At 40.0% G+C, this 22,202-nt stretch overlaps 1 protein-coding gene and 1 pseudogene across 1 annotated transcript; both read left to right on the plus strand.

Moving 5' to 3' along the window:
• Positions 1-1,124: 1,124 nt before the first annotated feature.
• LOC120105306 (trafficking protein particle complex subunit 11-like) lies at positions 1,125-16,550 on the plus strand. Its single transcript, XM_039117656.1, is given in 11 exon segments — positions 1,125-1,683; positions 4,547-4,608; positions 5,291-5,405; positions 5,697-5,820; positions 11,934-12,014; positions 12,758-13,099; positions 13,214-13,389; positions 13,467-14,311; positions 14,722-15,186; positions 15,189-15,478; positions 15,480-16,550. Coding segments are annotated over 11 exon segments (3,555 nt in total). The 5' UTR covers positions 1,125-1,342; the 3' UTR covers positions 16,194-16,550.
• Positions 16,551-18,981: 2,431 nt separating this feature from the next.
• LOC120105307 lies at positions 18,982-22,176 on the plus strand (annotated as a pseudogene).
• The last annotated feature ends 26 nt before the right edge of the window (positions 22,177-22,202 follow it).

The following is a 22,202-nucleotide window of genomic DNA, read 5'->3' on the forward strand; positions in this document are numbered from 1 at the left end:
CTAATAGCTCAAATCTATAAATTATAAATATGCGGTACTTTATTTTAATGATTAGACATTATATATATATTTTTTAAAGAATGGTATATTGTGCCACCAAGGTAGTAGCCTGGTGGTAAGAGGGCGATATTTCCGCCCAAGTTGCCCGGGTTCGAAACGCACGGGCTCACCCCACGGGTCGGGGAAGGCACGAATATTCCCTAGTGGAAGGGGGGCTCAATAATGGGGCTGCTACGCAGGTGGGCTGGTCCCTTCCCCTCCCCTCCTATTTTTGACCAAAAAAAAAAAAGAATGGTATATTGTAAAAATAAATAAATAAAGTTTTAAGAAAATATAAAATTTATATATACAAATATACTCTTTCTTAGAGTTTATTCCGGACGCAGTGTGACATTTCAAATTTTGGATAAATCAATGTAATATTTCTAAAAATTATAAATTGATGAATAATCAAAAATATATAATAATACATGCATATGTATATTTCTATGTATATAAGATATATATTTCAAGATATGCTATTCTGTTGTGCATAGAGAGAAGACATTGGGAGGAGGAAGGATAAAATGGGATGAGCGATAGGCAAGGCATCAAGAGAGAGGAAGGATGGATATTAGGAGTTTATTAAAGATGAAGCATAGGCAGATGTCACATTTATGATTTTATAAAATGGCCGAATGCAATCTTGTAATAAATCCGATTAAATTTATAGACAAAAATACACTTTAATTGCAAACTTGTTATATAGGTACAAACTTTTTACTGCAAACTTTTTTTTTTAAGATGCAAACTTCAGCTACATGGTGGTATAACCCTGAGCCATTTGTCTGATCTGCTGTATGTTAGTCTTTTTGGCTCCTGCTGATTTAGGGTTCCATTGGTTGCTGATTTCAAAATATTTAAGTAATTGGACTTTAGAACTTTTCTTTTTACCAGAGGAGAGAAAAAAAATACTTTAGGCAAATGGTTTGCCGACTTGAGTTGAGGCACCTATGTTAGGATCACATTCCGTTATAATTCTCGTCGGTATCATACCTCGCAGTCTGGAATTAGCTCGCATCTATTTAATAATGGTCTGGTCTCCACTGATTTGGAGCTATAAAATCTCCAGAACCGTTCGACAACAAACGAACGGTTGATCAAAAGACCGTGGAGTCCTCTGATCGTCTACCTTGAGAGTGGAATCTCTGGGAGCGCGAGAGCATCTCTCGCTCCCTGCTCGCTCTCGCTCGTCTCTCGCTTTCTCTCCCCTCGAAACCCTAGGTAGGGTTTTCGTGATCCAGTTGAATCTACCACACCCGATCTCAAAATCCTAGCTTTCCCATCCCTTCGGTCGCGGAGAATGGAGGACTACCCCGAGGAGCTCCGAACCCCGCCCGTCTCCCTCGTCTCCCTCGTCGGGTGCCCGGAGCTCCACCACGCGATCTCGGCGTTCCTCCACTCCGAGCAGCCCCCCATAAACACCCTCGCGCTGCCGGATTTTTCCAAGATCTCCGTTTTGGCTCGGAAGCAGAAGGATCCCCTTGCTTCTACCCCGCCGCCGGCGGGGATCCTGAAGAGGGACTGGCTCTTAAAACACCGGACCAAGATCCCCGCCGTCGCCGCCGCCCTTTTTAGCTCGGAGCAAGTCGCCGGTGACCCCGCGCAGTGGCTACAGCTCTGCACCGATCTTGAGAACCTAAAGTACGGATCCCTTCCTCTTCGAATCTGTGTTCTTGTATGTTAGTTTATATACAGGTCTGTAGCATCAGATGAAAGGAAAAAAAGATGGAACTTTGCGCAAATTTCAAATTTTTTTCAGGTGTTAAATTGACTTTAACTTCTCTGGCTTAAACCGTCACTAGGCAATGTTAGGAAAAGATCAACTTTTGATCAACTTTATGGTGCCCATTCTCTTTGTGTTCTTCTTTCTTCCTTTTCTAATTCATTTTTTTTTGACCTTTGATGCGTTATGTTGTTGTCTATTTTAGTGCATTTTCTTTTTGAAATTCTTATTTCTTTTCTTACACGCTTTTTTTTAAAAAAAAATTAGAACTTTTCGAGTCTTGCTGTTGACTTAAGTAAAAGGCAGTTTGGTTTAGAGAAATGCAGATGAGTGCGCCTGTTTTTCAGCCAAGGAGGACATCCTTCGATGCACGCTTGGTGATCATGCACATAGATATGAGTACCAGATAAACTACATTATAGAATAGAACAAGAATTATTAGTTATTTTCTTGTTTCTTCTGAGTGCATTAATGCTCAATACATAAAGGTAACAGGCTTTGTGCTTGTTAGGCATATCTGGAAATAGTACATGACAAAGTAAACTAGAAGTGCGGAAGTTAACATTTTGCCAAAGTTGGATTTTGACAAAGATGAATTGGTCAGATGAAGAGCAGTCATCATAACCTGCTCCATGGTGCTTGCGAATACATTCTTAAAAGGATGTTCAGAATCTAAAACAAAATAATCATCAAGGGGATCCTGCTTATATTTTCCCCCCCATTTTTTTGGTAAAAATATTTCCCCCCTTTTCACAACATAGATTTTTAAATAGAAAAAGGAGATGCATGTGTTTGATTTGATATCAGGGATTAATCATTTTTCCCATTTTCTACATATTAACACTTGTTTGGACATTCTTGGGAAATGCAGGCTTAGATAACATTCAGCTATACTAAATATCACACGTAGTGGCACCCCATTTCATTGGTCTTGTTCCTGCACCAGGAGCCCTTGAAACTCTATTCCACAAAAGTACCCCAGAGGGGCCTTTCTTCAAGGCTGGTGTCCCGTGTTCGAATTAATAGCTATATGCGCTTAACACACATGCTTAGGACTTGATTGGAATTTGCATTATTGAATGGCTTAAGGGTGGAGCTAAGCATTTCACCTATGAAATTTAACCTGGCATTGATGCAGGCCTTCTTTGCAAATCAGTAAAACTTTTCCAGGATCTTGTCATGGGAAGATCTGAACTAGAAATATTCAGATGCTTTCTTTGGGGTTGTTCAAGGCAATGAAATCCATTCTTCTATTTTGTCATATGCCGATATGTTTAACTTTGATCACTTCGTCGATATGTGTGCTGATGCCTTTGCTATAACTCATTTGGATTTGGATTCTGGGGAAATTAATGCTTATTCAACCTCTTTGTTTATAACTGTAATTTTACAGTTATGTGTGATTCCTCTCTGGAATTTGGGGACATTGCAGGAGATTTATGAGGTTTTGGTGGCACAATATGATTTAATAGGATGGAGGTTGTAAAGTTATATAAGGTTCTTGGGAATCGTTACCTTCCCCTATTATGCTAAGCTTTTGAAGATGGTTCTTTGTGCCCTTAGAGGGTAGAAGTGGTGAATAGTTGTGATAATGCATGAGAGACACTGGCAAAGGCAAATAGAGTAAAGAGTAGTGGTAATATCTAACAATAAGGGAATGTGCAACTTTTCAGTTTTAGCTTTGTTTTTGCAATATCTAGATTGGGTTTCATGGGAGAAGCTGGGTCTACTAAAATACTAGCCGTCACTTGCATTGTGTATAACTAGTGATTGGCATGTGTATAACATCAAAGGATCTTTGAAGGCTGAGGCCCCCAATATGACTAAAAATATTTCTTTAATTTTTTTAAAAAATAGGAGTAGCAACAGAGGAGCTACAAATGTGGTGGCAAACAGAGATTCACAAACATGTGCAATGTATGCAATGAGATGTTAAAGGCTTTCACACCACTATATTAGAAGGATAGATAAGCATGCAAGAAAATTTTTGGTTTAATGGAATCTGAAATGAAACCAAATGAATTTGTGTAATGAACAATTAAAAGTGAACCTTAGCACAGTAGTAAAAGTATTTCAGAAAAAAAATCAATCCATGTTGCTTGTGGGTTACTGTGGTTATTTCATACTATTGTTGGACATACGTGATGCATATTAAATGATTTAGTAATTAATATTATGATGACACACGATGTTGAATGAAGTACTTTGGTTATAGGTCCTAATTGCTTATATATGGGCAATTATACCAAGAGAAAGGGTGGATTTGGTCAAAGGTTGAGACCAGATAGATCGAAAGATGACTATGATTTTATTGACAGGGAATAATTTACATAGAGCTTTAATTCCATTAAGAAAAAAGATGGAATAGGGGTAAGTTTTACCCTCATAACTCATATGAGAGGAGTATTGGACTGCTGCAGTGTTACTATTCTGCACGTGCATGCATGAGAGAGAGATGTTTGCAGTGTAAACTGTTGGAACTGGGATCCTATTATATGAAACTTACAGAAAATGGCTTGCTTATTCTTTTACAATGCCATTTGGAGAAGTATCTAACCTTTGAAGGTTTTCATGCATGGAAATCTTAGTTTTTCATCTTCTTTATAAATCATTTTAGTTACACTTTCCATTTTTGTGCTGTTCTTATTCTTATTTGAAAGTAACATATGCTTATTGAGTTAAAGATCTGGTTTTAGTGGGTGTATTCCGTACTTTGGTCTTAAGTGTTACAACATATCCATTCTTTTTTGATGCCTTTAATCTCATGCATTAAATTGACAGAGCTGTGCTTCGTGGAAGAAGTACCAAATTGGTAGTTGTGCTCGTGCAGACAAGTGTTAATGGTAAGTAATTAGGTTAGGTTCTTAAGTTACCCTATCTGTTCTTATTAGAACAACAAGTGATATGAGGTTCTATGTTGTCAGTGCAAGATGCCAAATGACTACTATTTATTGATCTACATTTAATGAATCAATCTATGGTGTAGCCTATTAACCAACATCTGTTGTGCCGGTACTAGGCCCTGTACCAGTTGCCCGGCGGCACGGGTCGGTACGGCCCCGCGCTGTGCCGTGTCGGCCCTGTACTGACACAATAGAGGCGGGGGAAAGGAAGAACGTGAGAGAGGAAAAGAAAGAGAGAGAGAGAGAGAGGGAGGGAGGGAGAGGGAGAGGAAGGAGAAGAGAGGTCGGCGGAGGCCGGGGAGCCTCCGTGTGGAGGAGGCAGGGGCCCCGACTGACCTCTCTCCTTCTTTTCCCTCTCCCTCCCCCTCTCTCTCTTTCTCTTTTTCCTTCTCCTTCTCCCCCTCCAGTGACAAGGTCTCGATTTTGTTACCGGAATCGTCCTAGTCCGCTGCTGGTACGGCATGGGACGCCTTGAATCGGACGGTTCCGCCGACCATGCTTTTAGTCGTTCTTCTTGATGCGTATGATGTTTGTGCATATTGCTCCATTCCACATATGAAGATTTTTAAACCTTTGGTCATCAATCAAGTAAGATGTATGGTCACTTGCATGTTTAATGCAGATGAAGTGAGTGAAGACCTTATGATTGCACTGAGAAAGCGTGCAGAGATCGATTCCAAGCACCTGATTGTGTTTGTTCAGAATGATGCATCAGAATTAAGAATATCACTCAACAGGTCTGTAAAAACTTCGTTGGTCCTTGATTGTTGTATGCTCTTTAATGTATATTTCCATGGGTAAGCTTAACTGATTGCAGAAATTTGAACGTTCTTTATTTGTTAAATGAATTTTTAGATTCCTCAGTGTATAAGTCTCTGGATTTTGCGTCTTGCAAACCTTAGAATGTAGTGAAACATGAATTTGTAAAGTTGTTCCGATATGGTTAGAGCAAAGGTTGTTCATTATGTGGCAGACTAGCAACTGGTGGTATTATGATCAAGCTAATTCATCTATGAAACCATATGCAGACTTGCAAGCATATTTGCTGAGTTGTGCAACACATATTATAGAGAAGAAGGACGGAAGATAAAAGCCCGCATAGAGAAGAAGAGCTTTACTTCTAGTGAGTTGAATGTCCGCTACTGCTTTGAGGCAAGAGCTTCGTTCTTTTTACTGATTCTGCAAACATAGTTCGTATTATTTGATTATTCAAAATTATACATGTGCCATTCTTTACACAGTGAAAACTTTTTGAGTTGCATGGGAAGTGCATCATTGCATGATATTACTTTCATTTTTTTTATCCAAGTTTGTGGATTTCACGAATAGCCACATGATTTATGTTTCCTATATTCATCCATCTAGTTTTTGAATGTTACGTCTATGCATTGCAAGCTCACTTTTTCAATGAACAAATGGAAGTTCCCCAACGTTCATTTTCAATTTTTCATTTGGCACTGTAATTTTTTAAAATTTTATTTAGGGGAGCAATTAAATTATCAAAAACAACAGTGAACTCTAGAAGCTTCTGCGGTGTGGCTCTTTAGCTCAGTATAAAAACAAGAATGGACATAGTGAGAAGAAGAAAAGCATGCCCTGTACTGTTGAATGGAACACGCATTACAGCAAACTTAGGAATTAATAAAACTATATACCTAGTGCAAAGACAAGTATAAGAAACCATATGACACTACGTATTGAGGTTTCTTTCTTTCCATGCCTTACACCATATGGTATAAGGGACGACTATCTGCACTCCTTTAACAATCTCTTGATATGGAAATACACTGCATCAGATGCCAAGATGAGATGTCTTTATATTGTGGTCTCCTCTATGTCAAGAAAGATTGTTAAGGCAATGCAAGTAGTCTCTTATACCCCATATACATATATATACATGCTTAAATCAATACATATACCTCTACGAATACATACATATGCTTGGGTGTATAGAAAGAGAGCTAAAGTGCTTTTTGGTAATGCTTCAGAAATTTTTGGATGAATCTGAGACTTCTTTAAATTTCAGCAAAAGAAACAAACAGGCAAGCAGTTAATAGCTGCTTGCCTTGTTATAAAGTTATAATTTTTGTACGGATAGTTGTCTGCTTCTGCTGCCTCCAACCTCCCCTTTTACCCATTCTTGAACCATTGCCTGCCACTGCCTCTCCACTCTTCACCATTTTGCCTTCGCCCGTTATCTCGCCTCACCCACTGCCTTGCACCTTCTCTCCACTGCCGCACATCCTTTAACGCCCTCCCATTCTCTTGCCTCAGGGCTCAGACCATTGCCCATCCCCTTCCTTTCTCCACCTTTCTTGCCTTAGCCTTGGCTCGCAGCTAGTTGCATCCTCTCCATCACCTAGTTGCATTCTCTCCATCACCTCCCCTCTTGAACCTTCACTCCATTACCCTGCCTCGGCCCATAGTTTGCTGCCTTCTCTTCCACCTCCACTTTGTTGCCCTTGCCTTGATCTTTTGCTGCACTTCCTTTCCATTGCCTCACTTTTTCACTGTTGCTTTGTTCTACTGCTTCAGCCTATTGCATGTTGCCTTCTCTCACTTGCCACTTCAACACCATCTATCATTGTTTATGACACAGTAGTTGCCTAATCGATGTGGTGCAACTGTGGTAGCACTAGCTTGATAGTGCTAAGAGAAGCAGGTCAACAGAAAGAGAGTGAGAGGGTATATGGAAGATGAAAGTGGTGGCCTCAAGATGAGAGGGGTCTCACGGGAGAGAGGGTTGTTGTCGCTGCCGGTGGGAGGGAGGAAATGATTCTGTTAAACAGATATTGCGGGAGAGAGACAGTCCTCTTCTCTCTGTTTTACAGCCATATACCCTCTCTCAATTATTTTCGTGACTTGCCTTGTATACATGCCCTCTTTCAATTCTAATCGGTAATAGTTTTGTTTCTTTCTTGTCCCATTCTAACCTTGCTTTTGCAATGGACAAAGAGTATTGATCGTTCAGAATAAAGCACATAGAATTTATGAAGCATTGTAGCAAAACCCTACATATGCACACACATACACACACATACATCCATATTATGCTCCTCTCGATATGAGAGGGTATCCGCTCCTCTCAAGTTCAAAATCAATGATGGGATATTTAAAGTAAAAATTCACAGTATTGATCATGATATATATTGCTAAAAATGCCTAAAAGTAAATATTATATTATTTTGGTGATCTCTAACCTATGCATCATGTGGTCAAAAAATACAGTTTCTATTATCATATTATATTAAAATATATTATAGCATTTAAATTGAGAATCCATCTTATATAGCAAGATCTACACATGTTAAAACATATATAGATTGAAAATATACAAATCATAATGCTTAGTTCATAGCAAAACATAGTCTCACATCATTTTAACTGTTCATTCTTGCTCCAACTTGATGCATAGGTTAGAGGCTAGGAAAAATATGTGCCTTTTGGTTTCTAAACATTTTTAATGATATAGATCGTGATCAATGGTGTGAATCTTTAATTTGGATGGCCCATTATTGATTTTGCAATAAAGTTAACAGTCTATTAACTCTTTTATCTTGAAGGCAAAGATATCCTCTTAAGGCTTGTTTCTGCAACTTCTATTGTGTTTCTTTTGTCTCCGTGTCAACTTCAATTGCCAACCTAGCTTTATCCAATATGGAGTAAGCTATAAGACACAATTTTAAATGGTAGATAAAGGATTAAGCCAGATATTATCGTTATCGACCTGATTTACATCAAACCCTCCCATGGGTTATCCTACCAGTTTTAGTTTAATGCACTTGGCATGTGGGAGAGTATACAGAAGGACGTTGAAGGAGAAAGAGAAAGTTTTTACAAAGAAAAAGTAGATATTTATTAATAATATCAGTACTGCCTCCAAAACCCAACAATCGTGGATCAGACTTATAAATTCTCCTCTTTTCATTTCTGTATAAAAAAATCACTTTAATCATTTGATACATCCTAATTACTAAATTGTACACAGATTTATTCCACATAGGAGTATGTGCAAGCAAGTATGAATATATTATCGATTAAATTTTGAGGATGATAGTGTTATTTTGATGATTAACAAGCAATTATCTAGAGTATGTTATAAGTTAAATCGATACTTCATTTATAAGTCTATTACTCTCAGTATATTTGTATAAATTGATATAGATACATTTCATTGTTTATTTGAATGAATCTAACCTTGAGATGCAGCAAAGTGTGGATTGAGTCGACCCAAGGGATGATTGGGTCGACCCCGGCACATCAAGAAAGCATTTGGCACACTTCTGCAAAAATGGCACAAATGAACAGTGAGTTGGGTCGACCCAAGGAAAGCATGAGTCGACCCAAACATCAAGATCCTCAAAACAACTCAGAAAATGGTTCTCTGGATTTACTGAGAGGGTCGACCCAAGATATAGTTGAGTCGACCCAAGCTTGAGTCGACCCAAACCCTGAGTGGGTCGACCCAAAGGCAAGACAGAACAGAAGACAGAAAAGGTTCTCTGGAAATCCTGTTAGGGTCGACCCAAGAAGAAGTTGAGTCGACCCAACTGAACCTTGAGTCGACCCAAAGAAAGGTTGGGTCGACCCAAGTGAAGGAAGGCTGAATTGCAAGTTTCTGTGTTTCTGAGAGGGTCGACCCAAGGAATGTTTGAGTCGACCCAAGTAAAAGTTGGGTCGACCCAAGGACAGGTTGAGCCGACCCAAACACGGGCAGAAGCATAACGGCTAGTTCTGCAGATGTACTTTTTGTCCTTCCAACAGTAAGTAACGGCTAGTTTTTGAATTCTAACCATTGGGGCTTGTCCAATGGATGTAGGAAACTATTTAAAGTGGCACTATTCATCAGATAGAACATCCTTTCCAAAGAATATCAAAGAGTACACAAGAAAGAGAAAGTGCCCTAATCTTCTTCATCCAAGTGCTTCATTCAAGAATCAAAGAAAGGGGTTGAGCATATTCAAAGAGTCATCAAGAGCTCCATCCTCCCTTGAAGAGTGAAGCATCCTTGACAAAGAAGAGAGAAGTCACTACAAGCGATAAATACTTTCTAAACTCTTCTTTGTAGATTATATTGTTTTATTTGCTCATCTAGGAGTTTAAATCTTCTTTCTTTATTTGTTAAACTACTTGTAAAGGTTGGTTGGTTAGCCCGCAAAACCAACGGAATAGGTTGATTGGTGAACCCGGAAAACCAATTGTAAAGGTTCGTTGGTGAGCCCGTAAAACCAACAAAGGTTCGTTGGTGAGCCCGTAAAACCAATATAGGTTTTTGGTGAACCCGGAAAACCAAAGTGTAAAGGTTTTTGGATTGTGAGCCCGGAAAACAATCCAACTGTAATCCGCGGGATTATAGTGAATTCCCAAGGGGTCGCTTAGGGAGTGGACGTAGGTGCTAAGGAGAGCACCGAACCACTATACTTCTTGTTGTTTGTATTGTGATTTGTTTAAGTTTACTAACTCATCATTTAACACAAGTAAGATAGTTAAAAGTAAAAGAAACCAATTCACCCCCCCCTCTTGGCTTATCACCTTGGGCAACAAATTTCTTTATCATTCTTTGCTTTTTTCACTTACAACTTCCAAGTATAAAAGTTTTAAGGACTGTTCCCCAATTGCATGAGTTTCAGCTGCATAATCTATAAATTTTGCTATCAAGGCTTCCTATCAGACTCCTTTTTTGTCTTACACTGCAGTTGCTTGGGATTTAGTTCTACGCACAGACAATCAACATTAGGTTGAGAACCAGTCGCAAAACAAACCCAAATGGTATCCTCATAGAGATTAAGTGAGGCACATTATTTGGTTAATGGAAAGCAATAAAACATAAACCCAAGCAGAAACATTATCTCAATTTGGGGTTAGTTGTTCCGAATTTGCTAGTATTTTCTGTAATCACAACACACATAATCATAATCATAACCATCAAGCCTTGTCCTAAATATTGGGTTGGGTATTCGAATCTGTCTGCTAATGATTTCCCTCCCCTGCAGAAATCCTTTGACAAAGATTCAAGTAGACTTCTTATTGGAGCTTCCTTCGATTTCTCTCATATGTTGCCCATACCATCTTAATCGATTCTCCATCATTTTGTTCTAAATCAGTGCAACTCCTATGGGTAGTAGTTCCTATAGTTGCAGACAATTACGATATTTTTGTGAAAGAAAATGGAGATCAAAAGGAACCCTTGCACCTATTTTAAATTTAATGCATAGATTCTACCTAATGATTGTTGTTTGAAACTTCCCAATCCAAGTGAAAACTTGATTGGGTAAAAATTAGGATTGCCCTGAAGTTGTCCAAAATTTTTGATAAATTAAAATTGGACAAAAAATTCCTGATTTTATATTTGGATTGCCTGAGTTTTTGCTGGACTGATCTTACGTTGAAATTTTTGTGCTGATAATTTACATCCACAAATGAAAACTGCATGTATTATATGGTCTTATTATGAATGTCCTAAAACATTTGTATCTCGGGTCAAACATGAGTACATGACGTAGACAAGGCTCTTTGCCTCTTGCATTTTAAATCTGGCTATTTATAGTGGCCTTTCTCTTCAGCTCATGCACAAAACATCATGCATGCCTGCCAAAATGTTCTATCTTCTATCATATATTTACAGCACATCCTTGTGATATTCTTGATTTATAAGATAAATAATGTTTAAATTTAGAATTTGCACGTTTTTTAATTTACTGCAAAAAAAAGTAATTACTCTTTGAAGCTCACTCACTTGAATCAATTTTTTCGCTATTACCACTCCAACTGTGAATACCAAGTTTTTGAACCATGCTAGCGATGCCATTTCCCCCCTCCCACAACATTATATGTTATTTAGCTTCATTGTAGAATGAAGCACGGTTGAACTTAAACCTGTCTTTACCTCACACAAGTTGCTTATTGAATCAAAGGACCTCCATGGGCCATTAACATCTCTTTTAATCCATGGTAGATTAATTTGGGGACCACCTTCTGTTGTCAATCTTTTGCTTCATTTCAACAAAAAATTGGTTCCTATTGGATACAAGTTCTATGTGCCTTCCCTTTTTTTTTCCTTGTTTGGCACTTTGTCTTTAATACAATGAGTGAACCGTTCTTGCTTGATTTAACAACCTGCTTAATAATATTGTTAACATTAATATTTCTGTGGATGTTGCATTTGTATTCTTGTATTGGTGAGACAGTAAGAACTGGATTAGATACTCTATTTTTCAAATGGCATGGAATGTGAGAGCTTGATTATTTCATATGAATAACATCAGGCTGCTGTTTATGCGGAATTCAGAAGAGACTGGGCAGAAGCATTGCGATTCTATGAGGATGGCTATCGTGCTTTACGTGAGGTACTGCACCCTCCAATTCTTCCTTGTATTGTTAATGCCCTATTTTAATGGAGTTATTTCATTGTTGATGAGGTGACGTTTTATTCAATAGTCATAGTCTGCAACATCATTGAAAAATTCTCAAATTATTCTTGGTTTTTCTCTTGGCTGAATTATTCTTCATCAATGAATTGATCCAGTTTTTACAAATCATGCACTAAATTTACGACTTATTCGTGAGCTATCCACCACTACTTTGAGGAATCTTTCTGTGTTGCAAACTTATAATTCTACTTATTGGAGTTAGTAGTGTTTTTCTTGCATCATTTATTATTTTTGCCTTTCACTTATATCTATGTAAATAAATATTTTGATATTTTAAAAAAAAATATCTTTATTTTTGTTATTTCTTTCCTAATTTTTGGTTATTTAACTTTCTGAAGTCTTAAATTTGCCAGATTTTTCCTGAATTCCGAGCCTTTACTTCTGTCTGAATTGTTCCCAAATGCCAACCTTGTGACTCAGCTTCATTTGGCAAATAGTGTTGATCTAATAGTGGTTTACTTGTCTTTCTTTGCTGATGCTGAACTTTTCAGATGTCGTAGATTGCACTGTGCATGTTTGGTGCAATGAAGTAAGACTATGCAAAATTATCTGTGCCAAGAACCTTTATAACCAAGCTACAAACTAATGTTCCATTACAAAATTATATATATATTTTTTATTTTAATTATAATCAACGAATTTTTATTCTTAATATTCAGATGATTGGAACCTCAACTAGGTTGCCGCCCATCCAGCGCCTAGTTGAGATAAAAGCTGTGGCTGAGCAGTTGCACTTCAAAATATCAACCTTGTTACTCCATGGTGGAAAAGTTGTAGAAGCAATTACATGGTTCAATAAACACATTGCAGGGTATGAACGGCTAGTGGGGGCACCTGAAATTGCTTTTCTTCACTGGGAATGGTTCAGTAGGCAGTTCCTGGTTTTTGCAGAGTTGCTAGAGACAAGCTCAGCAGCTATTCCAAGCACCCTTTCTCCTCGTTTTGGCACATCTGAAAATCCCTTGACTGATTGGGAATTCCAACCGGCATACTACTATCAGGTGCTGCCAGGACTTGGACTGTATTGTCTTATAATCACAAGAACATGATCTGGATATATTTTTCATTTTCTATTTCCCATTTTTGTTTACATTACTGTTTTATCTGTGTGACAGTTAGCGGCAAATTACTTGAGGGAGAAGAGATATTGTTTGGAGTGCTGTGCATCGATGCCGGAGTACTCTGAATTATCAACTAAAGTTGGCGATGTCCCAGAATCTGTGATGCCCTCAGCATATGTTGGTCAATATGCCCGCTTGTTTGAGCAAGGAGATACGATCACAGTGCTTCCGTAAGTTTTCTGCTGCGGGTCCTGGAATTGGTGATGCTGTTTCTTGCAGATACTGACACTTTATGGTGATTTTGCAGTCTTTCTGATTCAGAGTATGTGAGCTATGCTCGTATGGAAGCACAGAGATTTCAAGATACATACGAGATTATTGCCCTGTTTAGAAAAGCATATGAATCATTTAGTGGCCTTAAAGCTCCAAGGATAGCTTCGTACTGTGGTAATAGAATGGCGAGGGAGTATTTCATAGCAAAGGAATTTGGTAATGCAAAGCAGCTTTTTGATGGTGTTGCCTGTCTTTATCGGCAAGAGGGTTGGGTCACTTTGCTTTGGGAAAGCTTGGGTTATTTACGGGAGTGTTCACAGAGACTTGGTTCAGCAAAAGATTTTGTTGAATACTCTCTTGAAATGGCTGCATTGCCAATTTTTTCTGATATTGGAGTGGAAAATTCAGAGAATAAAAGGGTGTATGGTCCTGCTGGTCCTGCCACCCTTTCAATGAGGCAGACAGTACAAGAGGAAGTTTTCAATCTCCTTAAAGGAGAACATGTGCCAGTAACAACTGATGGCAGCTGCATTCTCCATGTAACAGAGGATGAACCCATTTGTCTTGATATTGATCTTGTAAGCCCCCTCAGAGTGGCATTTCTTGCATCCGTTGCTTTTCATGATCAGTCTGTCAAGCCAGGTTCACCCACAATGATCACTGTCTCACTTCTATCACAACTACCCTGTCCTATTGAGGTTGATCAGTTGGAAATTCAATTTAATCAGTCCACCTGTAATTTCTTAATTGTCAATGCCCAGAAATATCCTTCAACAGAAAAGTTCACAGAGGATGATCAAAGAAGCTTGGTAGAGACTGCTCCATCACTTACATTGTCTACCAACAAGTGGCTTCGATTGACATATGAAGTTAAATCAGGTAGGCATTCACATTTTTATCCTCTTCTTTGTTCAATCCAGTAGGCATATGATCTCAGTGGTGCTTGCACTCTTTGGGCCTGCCGTCTGGTGATACGGCACCTGAATTTAATGATAAGTCTTAATGTAACAAGCTTCATCATTGATGACCCAGCATATTATTGCTTGCAATCTTCTGATCTCTCCTTTGTCATGAGGATTTGAATAATATAATCAAGGTGATTTTAGATTATCAACATGCCTAATTTCTTCCATCTGTTGGATTTTCATAATTGATGTTCCACCGTGAGTGTTTTGCTCCAGTGGATGAGAGCATTGTTTTTTTAAATTTCGCTACCTTCTTTCTGCAACCAGTAGTTGGTACATGCGCTTACCATACTTCTATCTTCTGAAACTGGGATGTATTTGCAGGACAGAGTGGAAAGCTTGAATGCTTGTCAGTATCAGCTAAAATAGGGCATTCTTTCATGATTTCTTGCCGAGCTGAAAGCCCTGCTTCAATGGAAGACTTGCCGCTGTGGAAATTTGAGGAGTGGGTGGAGAGCTTTCCAACTAAGGACCCTGGACTGGCATTCTATGGCCAAAAAGTTATCCAGGTTGAAGAGCCGGAACCTCAGGTTGATCTCATTCTGGGTACTTCTGGCCCTGCATTAGTTGGAGAAAACTTTATTGTTCCTGTCACAGTAGAATCCAAAGGTCATGCAGTTCATTCTGGTGAGTTGAAGATCAATCTTGTGGATGCAAGAGGTGGCGGCATGTTGATGAGTCCAAGAGATGCAGAATCATTTTCTTCAGATAGAAAGCACGTCGAACTTCTCGGCATTTCTGGGATACCTGAGGAAGATGAATCTCAGACAGATTTGGACAACGTCCGGAAATTCAGCATTCCTTTGGAGTGGTCTCTATTCCGATTTTGGGTGTGGGAGAGTCATGGTCCAGCAAATTAGAGATTAAATGGCACAGGCCAAAATCGGTCATGCTCTACGTTTCACTTGGCTACTGCACAAACTCCACAGAAGCTGCTTCCCAGAGATTTAATGTGCACAGGAGCTTGCAGATTGAAGGCAAGATCCCAATCATCATTAGCCACCGTTTCATGATGCCATTTCGCCAAGAACCCTTGCTGCTATCCAAAGTCAAAGCATTGCCTGGTTATGAACATAGGGTGGTCACTTGCTGTGAATGCAATAAGCATCCTCATTGTGAGTGCTAGAAACTGCAGTGAGGTGCCATTGCGGTTACTATCCATGTCCATTGAAATGGATGATGATGACAGCCAAAATTCTTGCTCTGTGCAACACATCGGTGGATTTATGGATAACCCTGTCCTTCTAGTTTCAGGTGAAGAATTCAAAGGGGTCTTTTCAGTCACACCACATGTTGATACCCTAAATCTTGATGTGGGGACAGTCTGCATAAATTGGACAAGAGATTCAAAACTTGGTAGTGAGCAGCAAGATTCTATTGTTGTCACAAAACAGAGGCTGCCTGATGTGAAATCAGAGAAGCCACCAATAGTTGTGAATCTGGAGTGCCCTGCTCATGCTATTCTAGGAGTCCCTTTCTCATTCTATGTAAGGGTTAGAAACCTGACAAGCTTACTTCAGGAAATCAAGTACTCACTTGGGGACTCTCAGAGCTTTGTGTTTTGTGGTCCTCATAATGATGCTGCCTTCATTCTGCCAAAAGCTGAGCACCTCATCAGCTACAAGCTTGTTGCATTGGGTTCGGGTCCACACCAGCTGCCACGGATCACTGTAACTTCTGTGAGATACTCAGCTGCGCTGAACACAACAGCTGCTGCGGCAACTGTCTTTGTGTATCCTTCTGAACCTAAGTTTAATATGGAAGAGAGCAAGCAAGAAACTGTTTCATCTCAGTGAAATCTTATTGGGTTTGTGTATCATTTTGCTTCAGACACACCTTTGATGCAGCTTAGGCTGGAAGGCTCAATTTTTCCCTGTAAAGTGCAAAGGCAATATAGACTTTCTGTCTTGATATAGAAAATCGGCATTGCTGCGTGGGAGAGCGCTTGTTGCAAATACACCAGAATTTGTTATTCTTTGGGGTTTTGTCTGTTCAAATTGGTTATCAGATCATTGCACTTTGTTTTGGTGAACAGTGTTGATTTTTCTTTTGGGGCTGTTGTCTTGCAGGGCTGCATCAGATCAAAAGCATATATACTCGTAATTTCTTTTTACTCATACCAAGCCTCATAGGAAATGGAAATATTCTTGCAATCTGCATTTGGTTGTTGTTGGTCAGTATCAGATTAGTTGATTTGAGGATGCATAGCTTCTTATGAAGGCCTTTTTTCCATAGTGAAGATGGCCAAGAGGCAAGGTTTTTAAACAAAAAAAACCTATATCACTTGTCTCGGTAATACATGTTTACATTTAGATCAATAAAAACCACCATTTTTTGCTTTTCTATATCTATTCTAAGTTGACATTATCTGTTCATAAATTGTATATCATCTGCTTTTCTTCACGAATGCCTATTTGGTTGCCTTTTTCCGTTCACTGATTATGAACCAATGTTTTTAATACAGGGAAATCACATGAAACATAATTTATTTTGATAAAATAGAAACATTACTTGGCAGATGGTTTGGAGAGGGCTTAATGCTAATGATTATGGTTATGAAAATACCCAGATTGTTTTCTGGCATTCTGCATCGGTGCATCACAAAATAAGATTGCATGATCGTCTTTAAGCATCAGTTATTTGCAGAATGACATTGCATGGTTACAGTAAGATCTCTATGAGAGTATTGGGCAATTCTTGTTTTTATTTAATTGTTGAAATTGATTACACTGTCAGAAGTAATAAATCAATGAAGTGTTTACTTCTTTCGCCACAAATATCTGTCAAACAATGTACAAATAAATAAACAGATAGGAAGAAGATCATGCTTTGCCTGCTGGGCGACAAATTTGAGCCTTTACATAACCAATTTTTTGTCTTTTGATGTCATTTTATTTATTGCAAAAATACAGTTAAAGGCTGAACAGTTCAAGGAGATCGAGCTGCAGGAAAAAAAAAGAAAAGAAAAGCAATGACTACTGTAAGAACTTCTCAAAAAGAAAATAATGTGAATTGGAGGAGAAATGTTGTGTTATATATGACATCCTTGTCTTCTCTCATATCTTAATTTTATCTCTAACTTTTCCTTTGTGAAATAGAGAAAAAAATGAGTTATATATATTTTCATTAGTCGATGCTTCAAAGGGTTATATTATTGTTGTTTTTGTGTTTTCCTTTTCAACAAATAATTGAAAATACTACGTTAAAAATAGCACTTGCACAAAACTTATGCTATTGCTTGCTTTTAAACTTTTACTATTTTTTGAAAGCAATAAATATCTGCTTAAAGTCCGTACAAACAATTTTTTGAAAGCCACGAGGATTTCAGGGTACATGATATGCGGTCTGTCATTCATTTTACACAATTAATCTACACTATTTGATTACTTTCTTGTAACCATCTTAAAAAGGGTAAGTACTAGGATTATATTCTACCTGACGACGAAGAAACACTTGCTTATCTCCCATATTATGATGTAAATCCTTGACATCACAAGCTCACCTGTACTTGACCACAATCAGCTTCTTATTGTTGCATCAACAGGAGGGGAATTACGAGAACATTAGCTTAAAGTGTGTGTATCAGTTTGATGTCTTATCTAGCCAAACAATATTTCTCAACCTTAGAGGAGGCCAATCCCAGGGCCAGATCTTACAATGTTTGAACAATGTCACTGGTCCGAATCCAATCTACAGGGAACCCAACTTTTTTTTTTTTTTTTTTTTTTGTTATGTTGGAAACCCAACTTTAGAGATGGAAAGATATGAGCATAGGTGGACTTTTGGTAAAATCAACCAAATTAACACCCATAGAAGATCACCAATATCAGAAGGTAGAAATTAAGGCAAAGAATCATCATTCATCTATGGTCAAAAGCAAGAGTTAAAAAGGATGATGGTCCAAAGGTTTGACATTTTCAACTGTTGCTTGGCAGTCCCTTCGACCTGCACGCCAACAGCTTTGAGATAAGTGCTAAACAACTTTGAGATTAGTAAATTATATATCCGCTGCAAGGGTTGTAGCACCCACCAATCCAGGCGAGTGGAGAGGTTATTTCAATCTAGACACAAAACAAACAATGCATTAAAGCATCAAAGTAAAACAAGTTAAAAGATTTTATTGGCAAACACGAGTGTATCTTTTGCATGAAAGGAAGGTTTGCTTTCTTGAGCACGAATCCACCATTGGATCATTCTCGGGTCGCTTTAAAATCTACACAGATGAATGTACACAAATCTTGGAGTGTTTTGAGATCTGTATGAAGGTTTGCTTTCTTGAGCACGAATCCACCATTGGATCATTCTCGGGTCGCTTTAAAATCTATACAGATGAATGTACACAAATCTTGGAGTGTTTTGAGATCTGTATGATAGATGATCAAATGATGAATTCGTGCGAAGGAATGTAGATACTTTTATACTGTGAAAGATACAGTCTATGTCCTTCATGAATGCACCCTTCTAGAAAATTAAAAATATCATGAACAAAGTAGAAGCTAAAAGACAAATCATAGACAAGTTAAAAAAAAGCTATGCGTCTAGCATAAAAGCTTTTTTTATACTAAAGTCTTATGGTTATTAAAAGCATCAGAGTTGTAGATAGTCTCCTCTTGACTAACAAAAAAAAAATATCGTATGCTGATACCATTTGTTATGATATGCTGGGTCTTCTTCTATTCCTATTCCAGCCCATCTTGCTCTTTTGCTGCAGGCTGATGCTCGGAGAACGGTATACAGCAGACCTTAGTTCGTGGTTTCCTCCCCCTCGTACCCAGAAAAATAAAAAAAATAAGAAGATAAAAGAGCTGGACCGGTCTGCATCGAACGGGAAACCCGGACTGCGCCGGTCAAAAAAACTTGCGCGACGCCGAAGCCGGGCGAGGCCCACGCTCCATGGGTGATGAAATCGCGGCGCCTCCCTCCTCCTCTATCCCTTTCCAAGACGCTCTCCACCGGCATTTCTCGCTCTCTCCAAACCGCCGCCAAATCTCTCCTGGAAGAGCAAAACGCTGCCACGGCCGCCGTCCCCCCATCGCGCCTCCCCCGTTCCCACCTCTCCTCGCCGCCTCCGCCCCCGTTTTACTCCCTCTCCGCCGCCGCCGCCGACTCTCATCCGATCTCCGGCGCCCAACTCACCAAGTCCGGCTTCTCCTCCGTCCCTCTCGTCCGCCGCCATCTCCTCCCTCTGCGCCCCGATTCCCGCTCCCCCGACCTCGCCCGCAAGGTCTTCGACGTAATACCCCACCCGGACCTTGTCTCATGGTCCGCTCTCATCTCCAACTACGTCCGCGGTGGCCTCACCCGCGAGGCCCTCCTGGCCTTCCAAAAGATGCAATCTTTAGGTATCCGGAGCAACGAGTTCACCCTTCCGACCGTTCTCAAGGCCTGCTCGGCCTCCTCGGACTTCATTGCTGCACCCAAATCCATGCTGTCGCGATCGTCACTGGGTTCGAATCCGACGCCTTCGTCGCCAACACCCTCATTGTCATGTACGCCAGATTCGGCCTCCTCTCAGACTCCCGGAAGCTGTTCGACGGCATTGCTGGTCGGAATGTGGTTTCCTGGAATGCCAATGCTGGCGGGACATGTTAAGAATGATCGGTGCGAGGAGGCAGTTGGGCTGTTTAGTGAGATGGCGATGAGTGGAATTAGGCCGAACGAGTTTGGGTTCTCATGTGTTTTGAATGCTTGCACGGGCTCGCAGGATTTACGTCATGGGAGAGAAGTTCATGGTTACCTCACTAGGCTTGGGTATGACTCAGACCCTTTTACTGCCAATGCACTGGTGGATATGTATGCAAAGTTGGGGAATATTGAGGCTGCAGCCACAGTTTTCAAGGGGATAGCTCGGCCTGATATTGTTTCATGGAATGCTATCATTGCTGGATGTGTTCTTCATGGGCATGATAGCTGGGCTTAAAGTTGTTCTTGGATATGAGGCACTCTGGAATGCTTCCAAACGTGTTCACTTTGTCGAGTATTCTGAAGGCTTGTGCTGGGACAGGGATGTTATTTCTGGGACAGCAGATACAGGGCAATCTGATCAAGTCTGGCTCCGATTCAGACATGTTCGTGGGTGTTGGGATTGTTGATATGTATGCCAAATGCGATCATTTAGGAGATGCGAGGAAAGCTTTTGATTTGATTCCTGAGCAGGATTTGATTTCATGGAATGCTTTGATCTCGGGATGCTCGCACAGCGGGAGTGACCAGGAGGCCCTGTCCTCTCTTCTCTAAGATGAGGATGGAAGGTTTGAGCTTTAATCGGACCACATTGTCAGCAGTTCTTAAATCTATCGCAAGCTTACGAGCTACCAATGTGAATAAAGAAGTTCATGCCCTTGGCTCTCAAGGCAGGATTTTTATCAGATCCTCATGTTGCAAATGGTCTTATTGATGCATATGGGAAGTGTAATTGCATAGAGGAGGCAGCAGGAATTTTCAGGGAACACCCATTTGGAGATGTGGTGGCTTTCACATCTATTATTACGGCTTACTCTCTGAGTGGGCAAGGGAGGAAGCTATGAAACTTTTCTATGAGATGCTAAACGGGAGCTTAAAGCCAGATTCATTTGCCTTAAGTAGCCTCCTCAATGCTTGTGCTAGTTTATCTGCATATGAGCAAGGGAAACAAAATACATGTTCATGTGCTGAAGATGGGGTTCATGTCTGATGTGTTTTCTGGAATGCACTCGTCAATATGTATGCCAAGTGTGGGAGCATAGAGGATGCATCCTTAGCTTTTTCTGGAGGTACCCGAAGAGGGGGGTTGTCTCATGGTCTGGCGATGAATTGGAGGGCTTGCACAACATGGGCACGGGAAGGAGGCATTAAATTTGTTCCCATAAGATGCTTGATGAGGGTGTTGCTCCAAACCATATCACTTTGACTAGCGTTCTTTTCTGCATGCAATCACGCTGGGTCTTGTTTGATGAGGCAGAACAGTATTTTGAGTCGATGGGTAGAGCTGTTTGGCATTGAACGGACCTCACGAGCATTATGCTTGCATGGTCGACCTTCTTGGCCGTGCTGGGAGACTGAATGAGGCAATGGAGCTTGTAGATAGCATGCCTTTTGAAGCCAATGCTTCAGTGTGGGGAGCACTCCTGGGGGCATCCAGAGTGGCATAGGAATATAGAATTGGGTAGGAAAGCGGCCGAGCATGCTCTTTTCTCTTGAGCCAGAGAAGTCTGGAACCCATGTTCTTCTTGCTAATATATATGCTTCTGCCGGTATGTGGGATGATGTTTGCCAAGGCGAGAAGGTTGATGAAAGATAGCAGCGTGAAGAAAGAGCCTGGCATGAGTTGGATGGAGGTGAAGGACAGAGTGTAACACTTTCATTGTGGGAGACAGAAAGCCACGAAAGGACTACTGAATATATGCTAAGCTAGAAGAATTGGGTGAATTGATGAACAAATCCGGGTATGTTCCTATGGTAGAGATCGACCTTCATGATGTGGAGCAAAGTGAAAAAGAGGGTGCCCTTTCTCATCATAGTGAGAAGCTTGCTGTTGCATTTGGGTTGATTAGTACTCCCGGCTGGAGCCCCCATCGAGAGTGAAGAAAAATCTCCGCGTGTGTAAGGATTGTCACACGGCATTCAAGTTCCATCAGCAAGATTGTTTCAAGGGAGGATTATCATAAGAGATATCAATCGTTTCCATCATTTCAGGGATGGGTCATGTTCTTGTGGTGATTATTGGTGATGTGTGAAGGAATAAGGATTGTTTCTCATCTGAAGAGGCTACATTCTATTTATGCAAAGACTAACAGCAACATGGAACTAACTTAGGGGTGAGTTGT

This window comes from Phoenix dactylifera, unplaced genomic scaffold (genome assembly GCF_009389715.1).
Source record: "Phoenix dactylifera cultivar Barhee BC4 unplaced genomic scaffold, palm_55x_up_171113_PBpolish2nd_filt_p 000255F, whole genome shotgun sequence".
In the NCBI taxonomy this organism is placed as follows: Eukaryota; Viridiplantae; Streptophyta; class Magnoliopsida; order Arecales; family Arecaceae; genus Phoenix; species Phoenix dactylifera.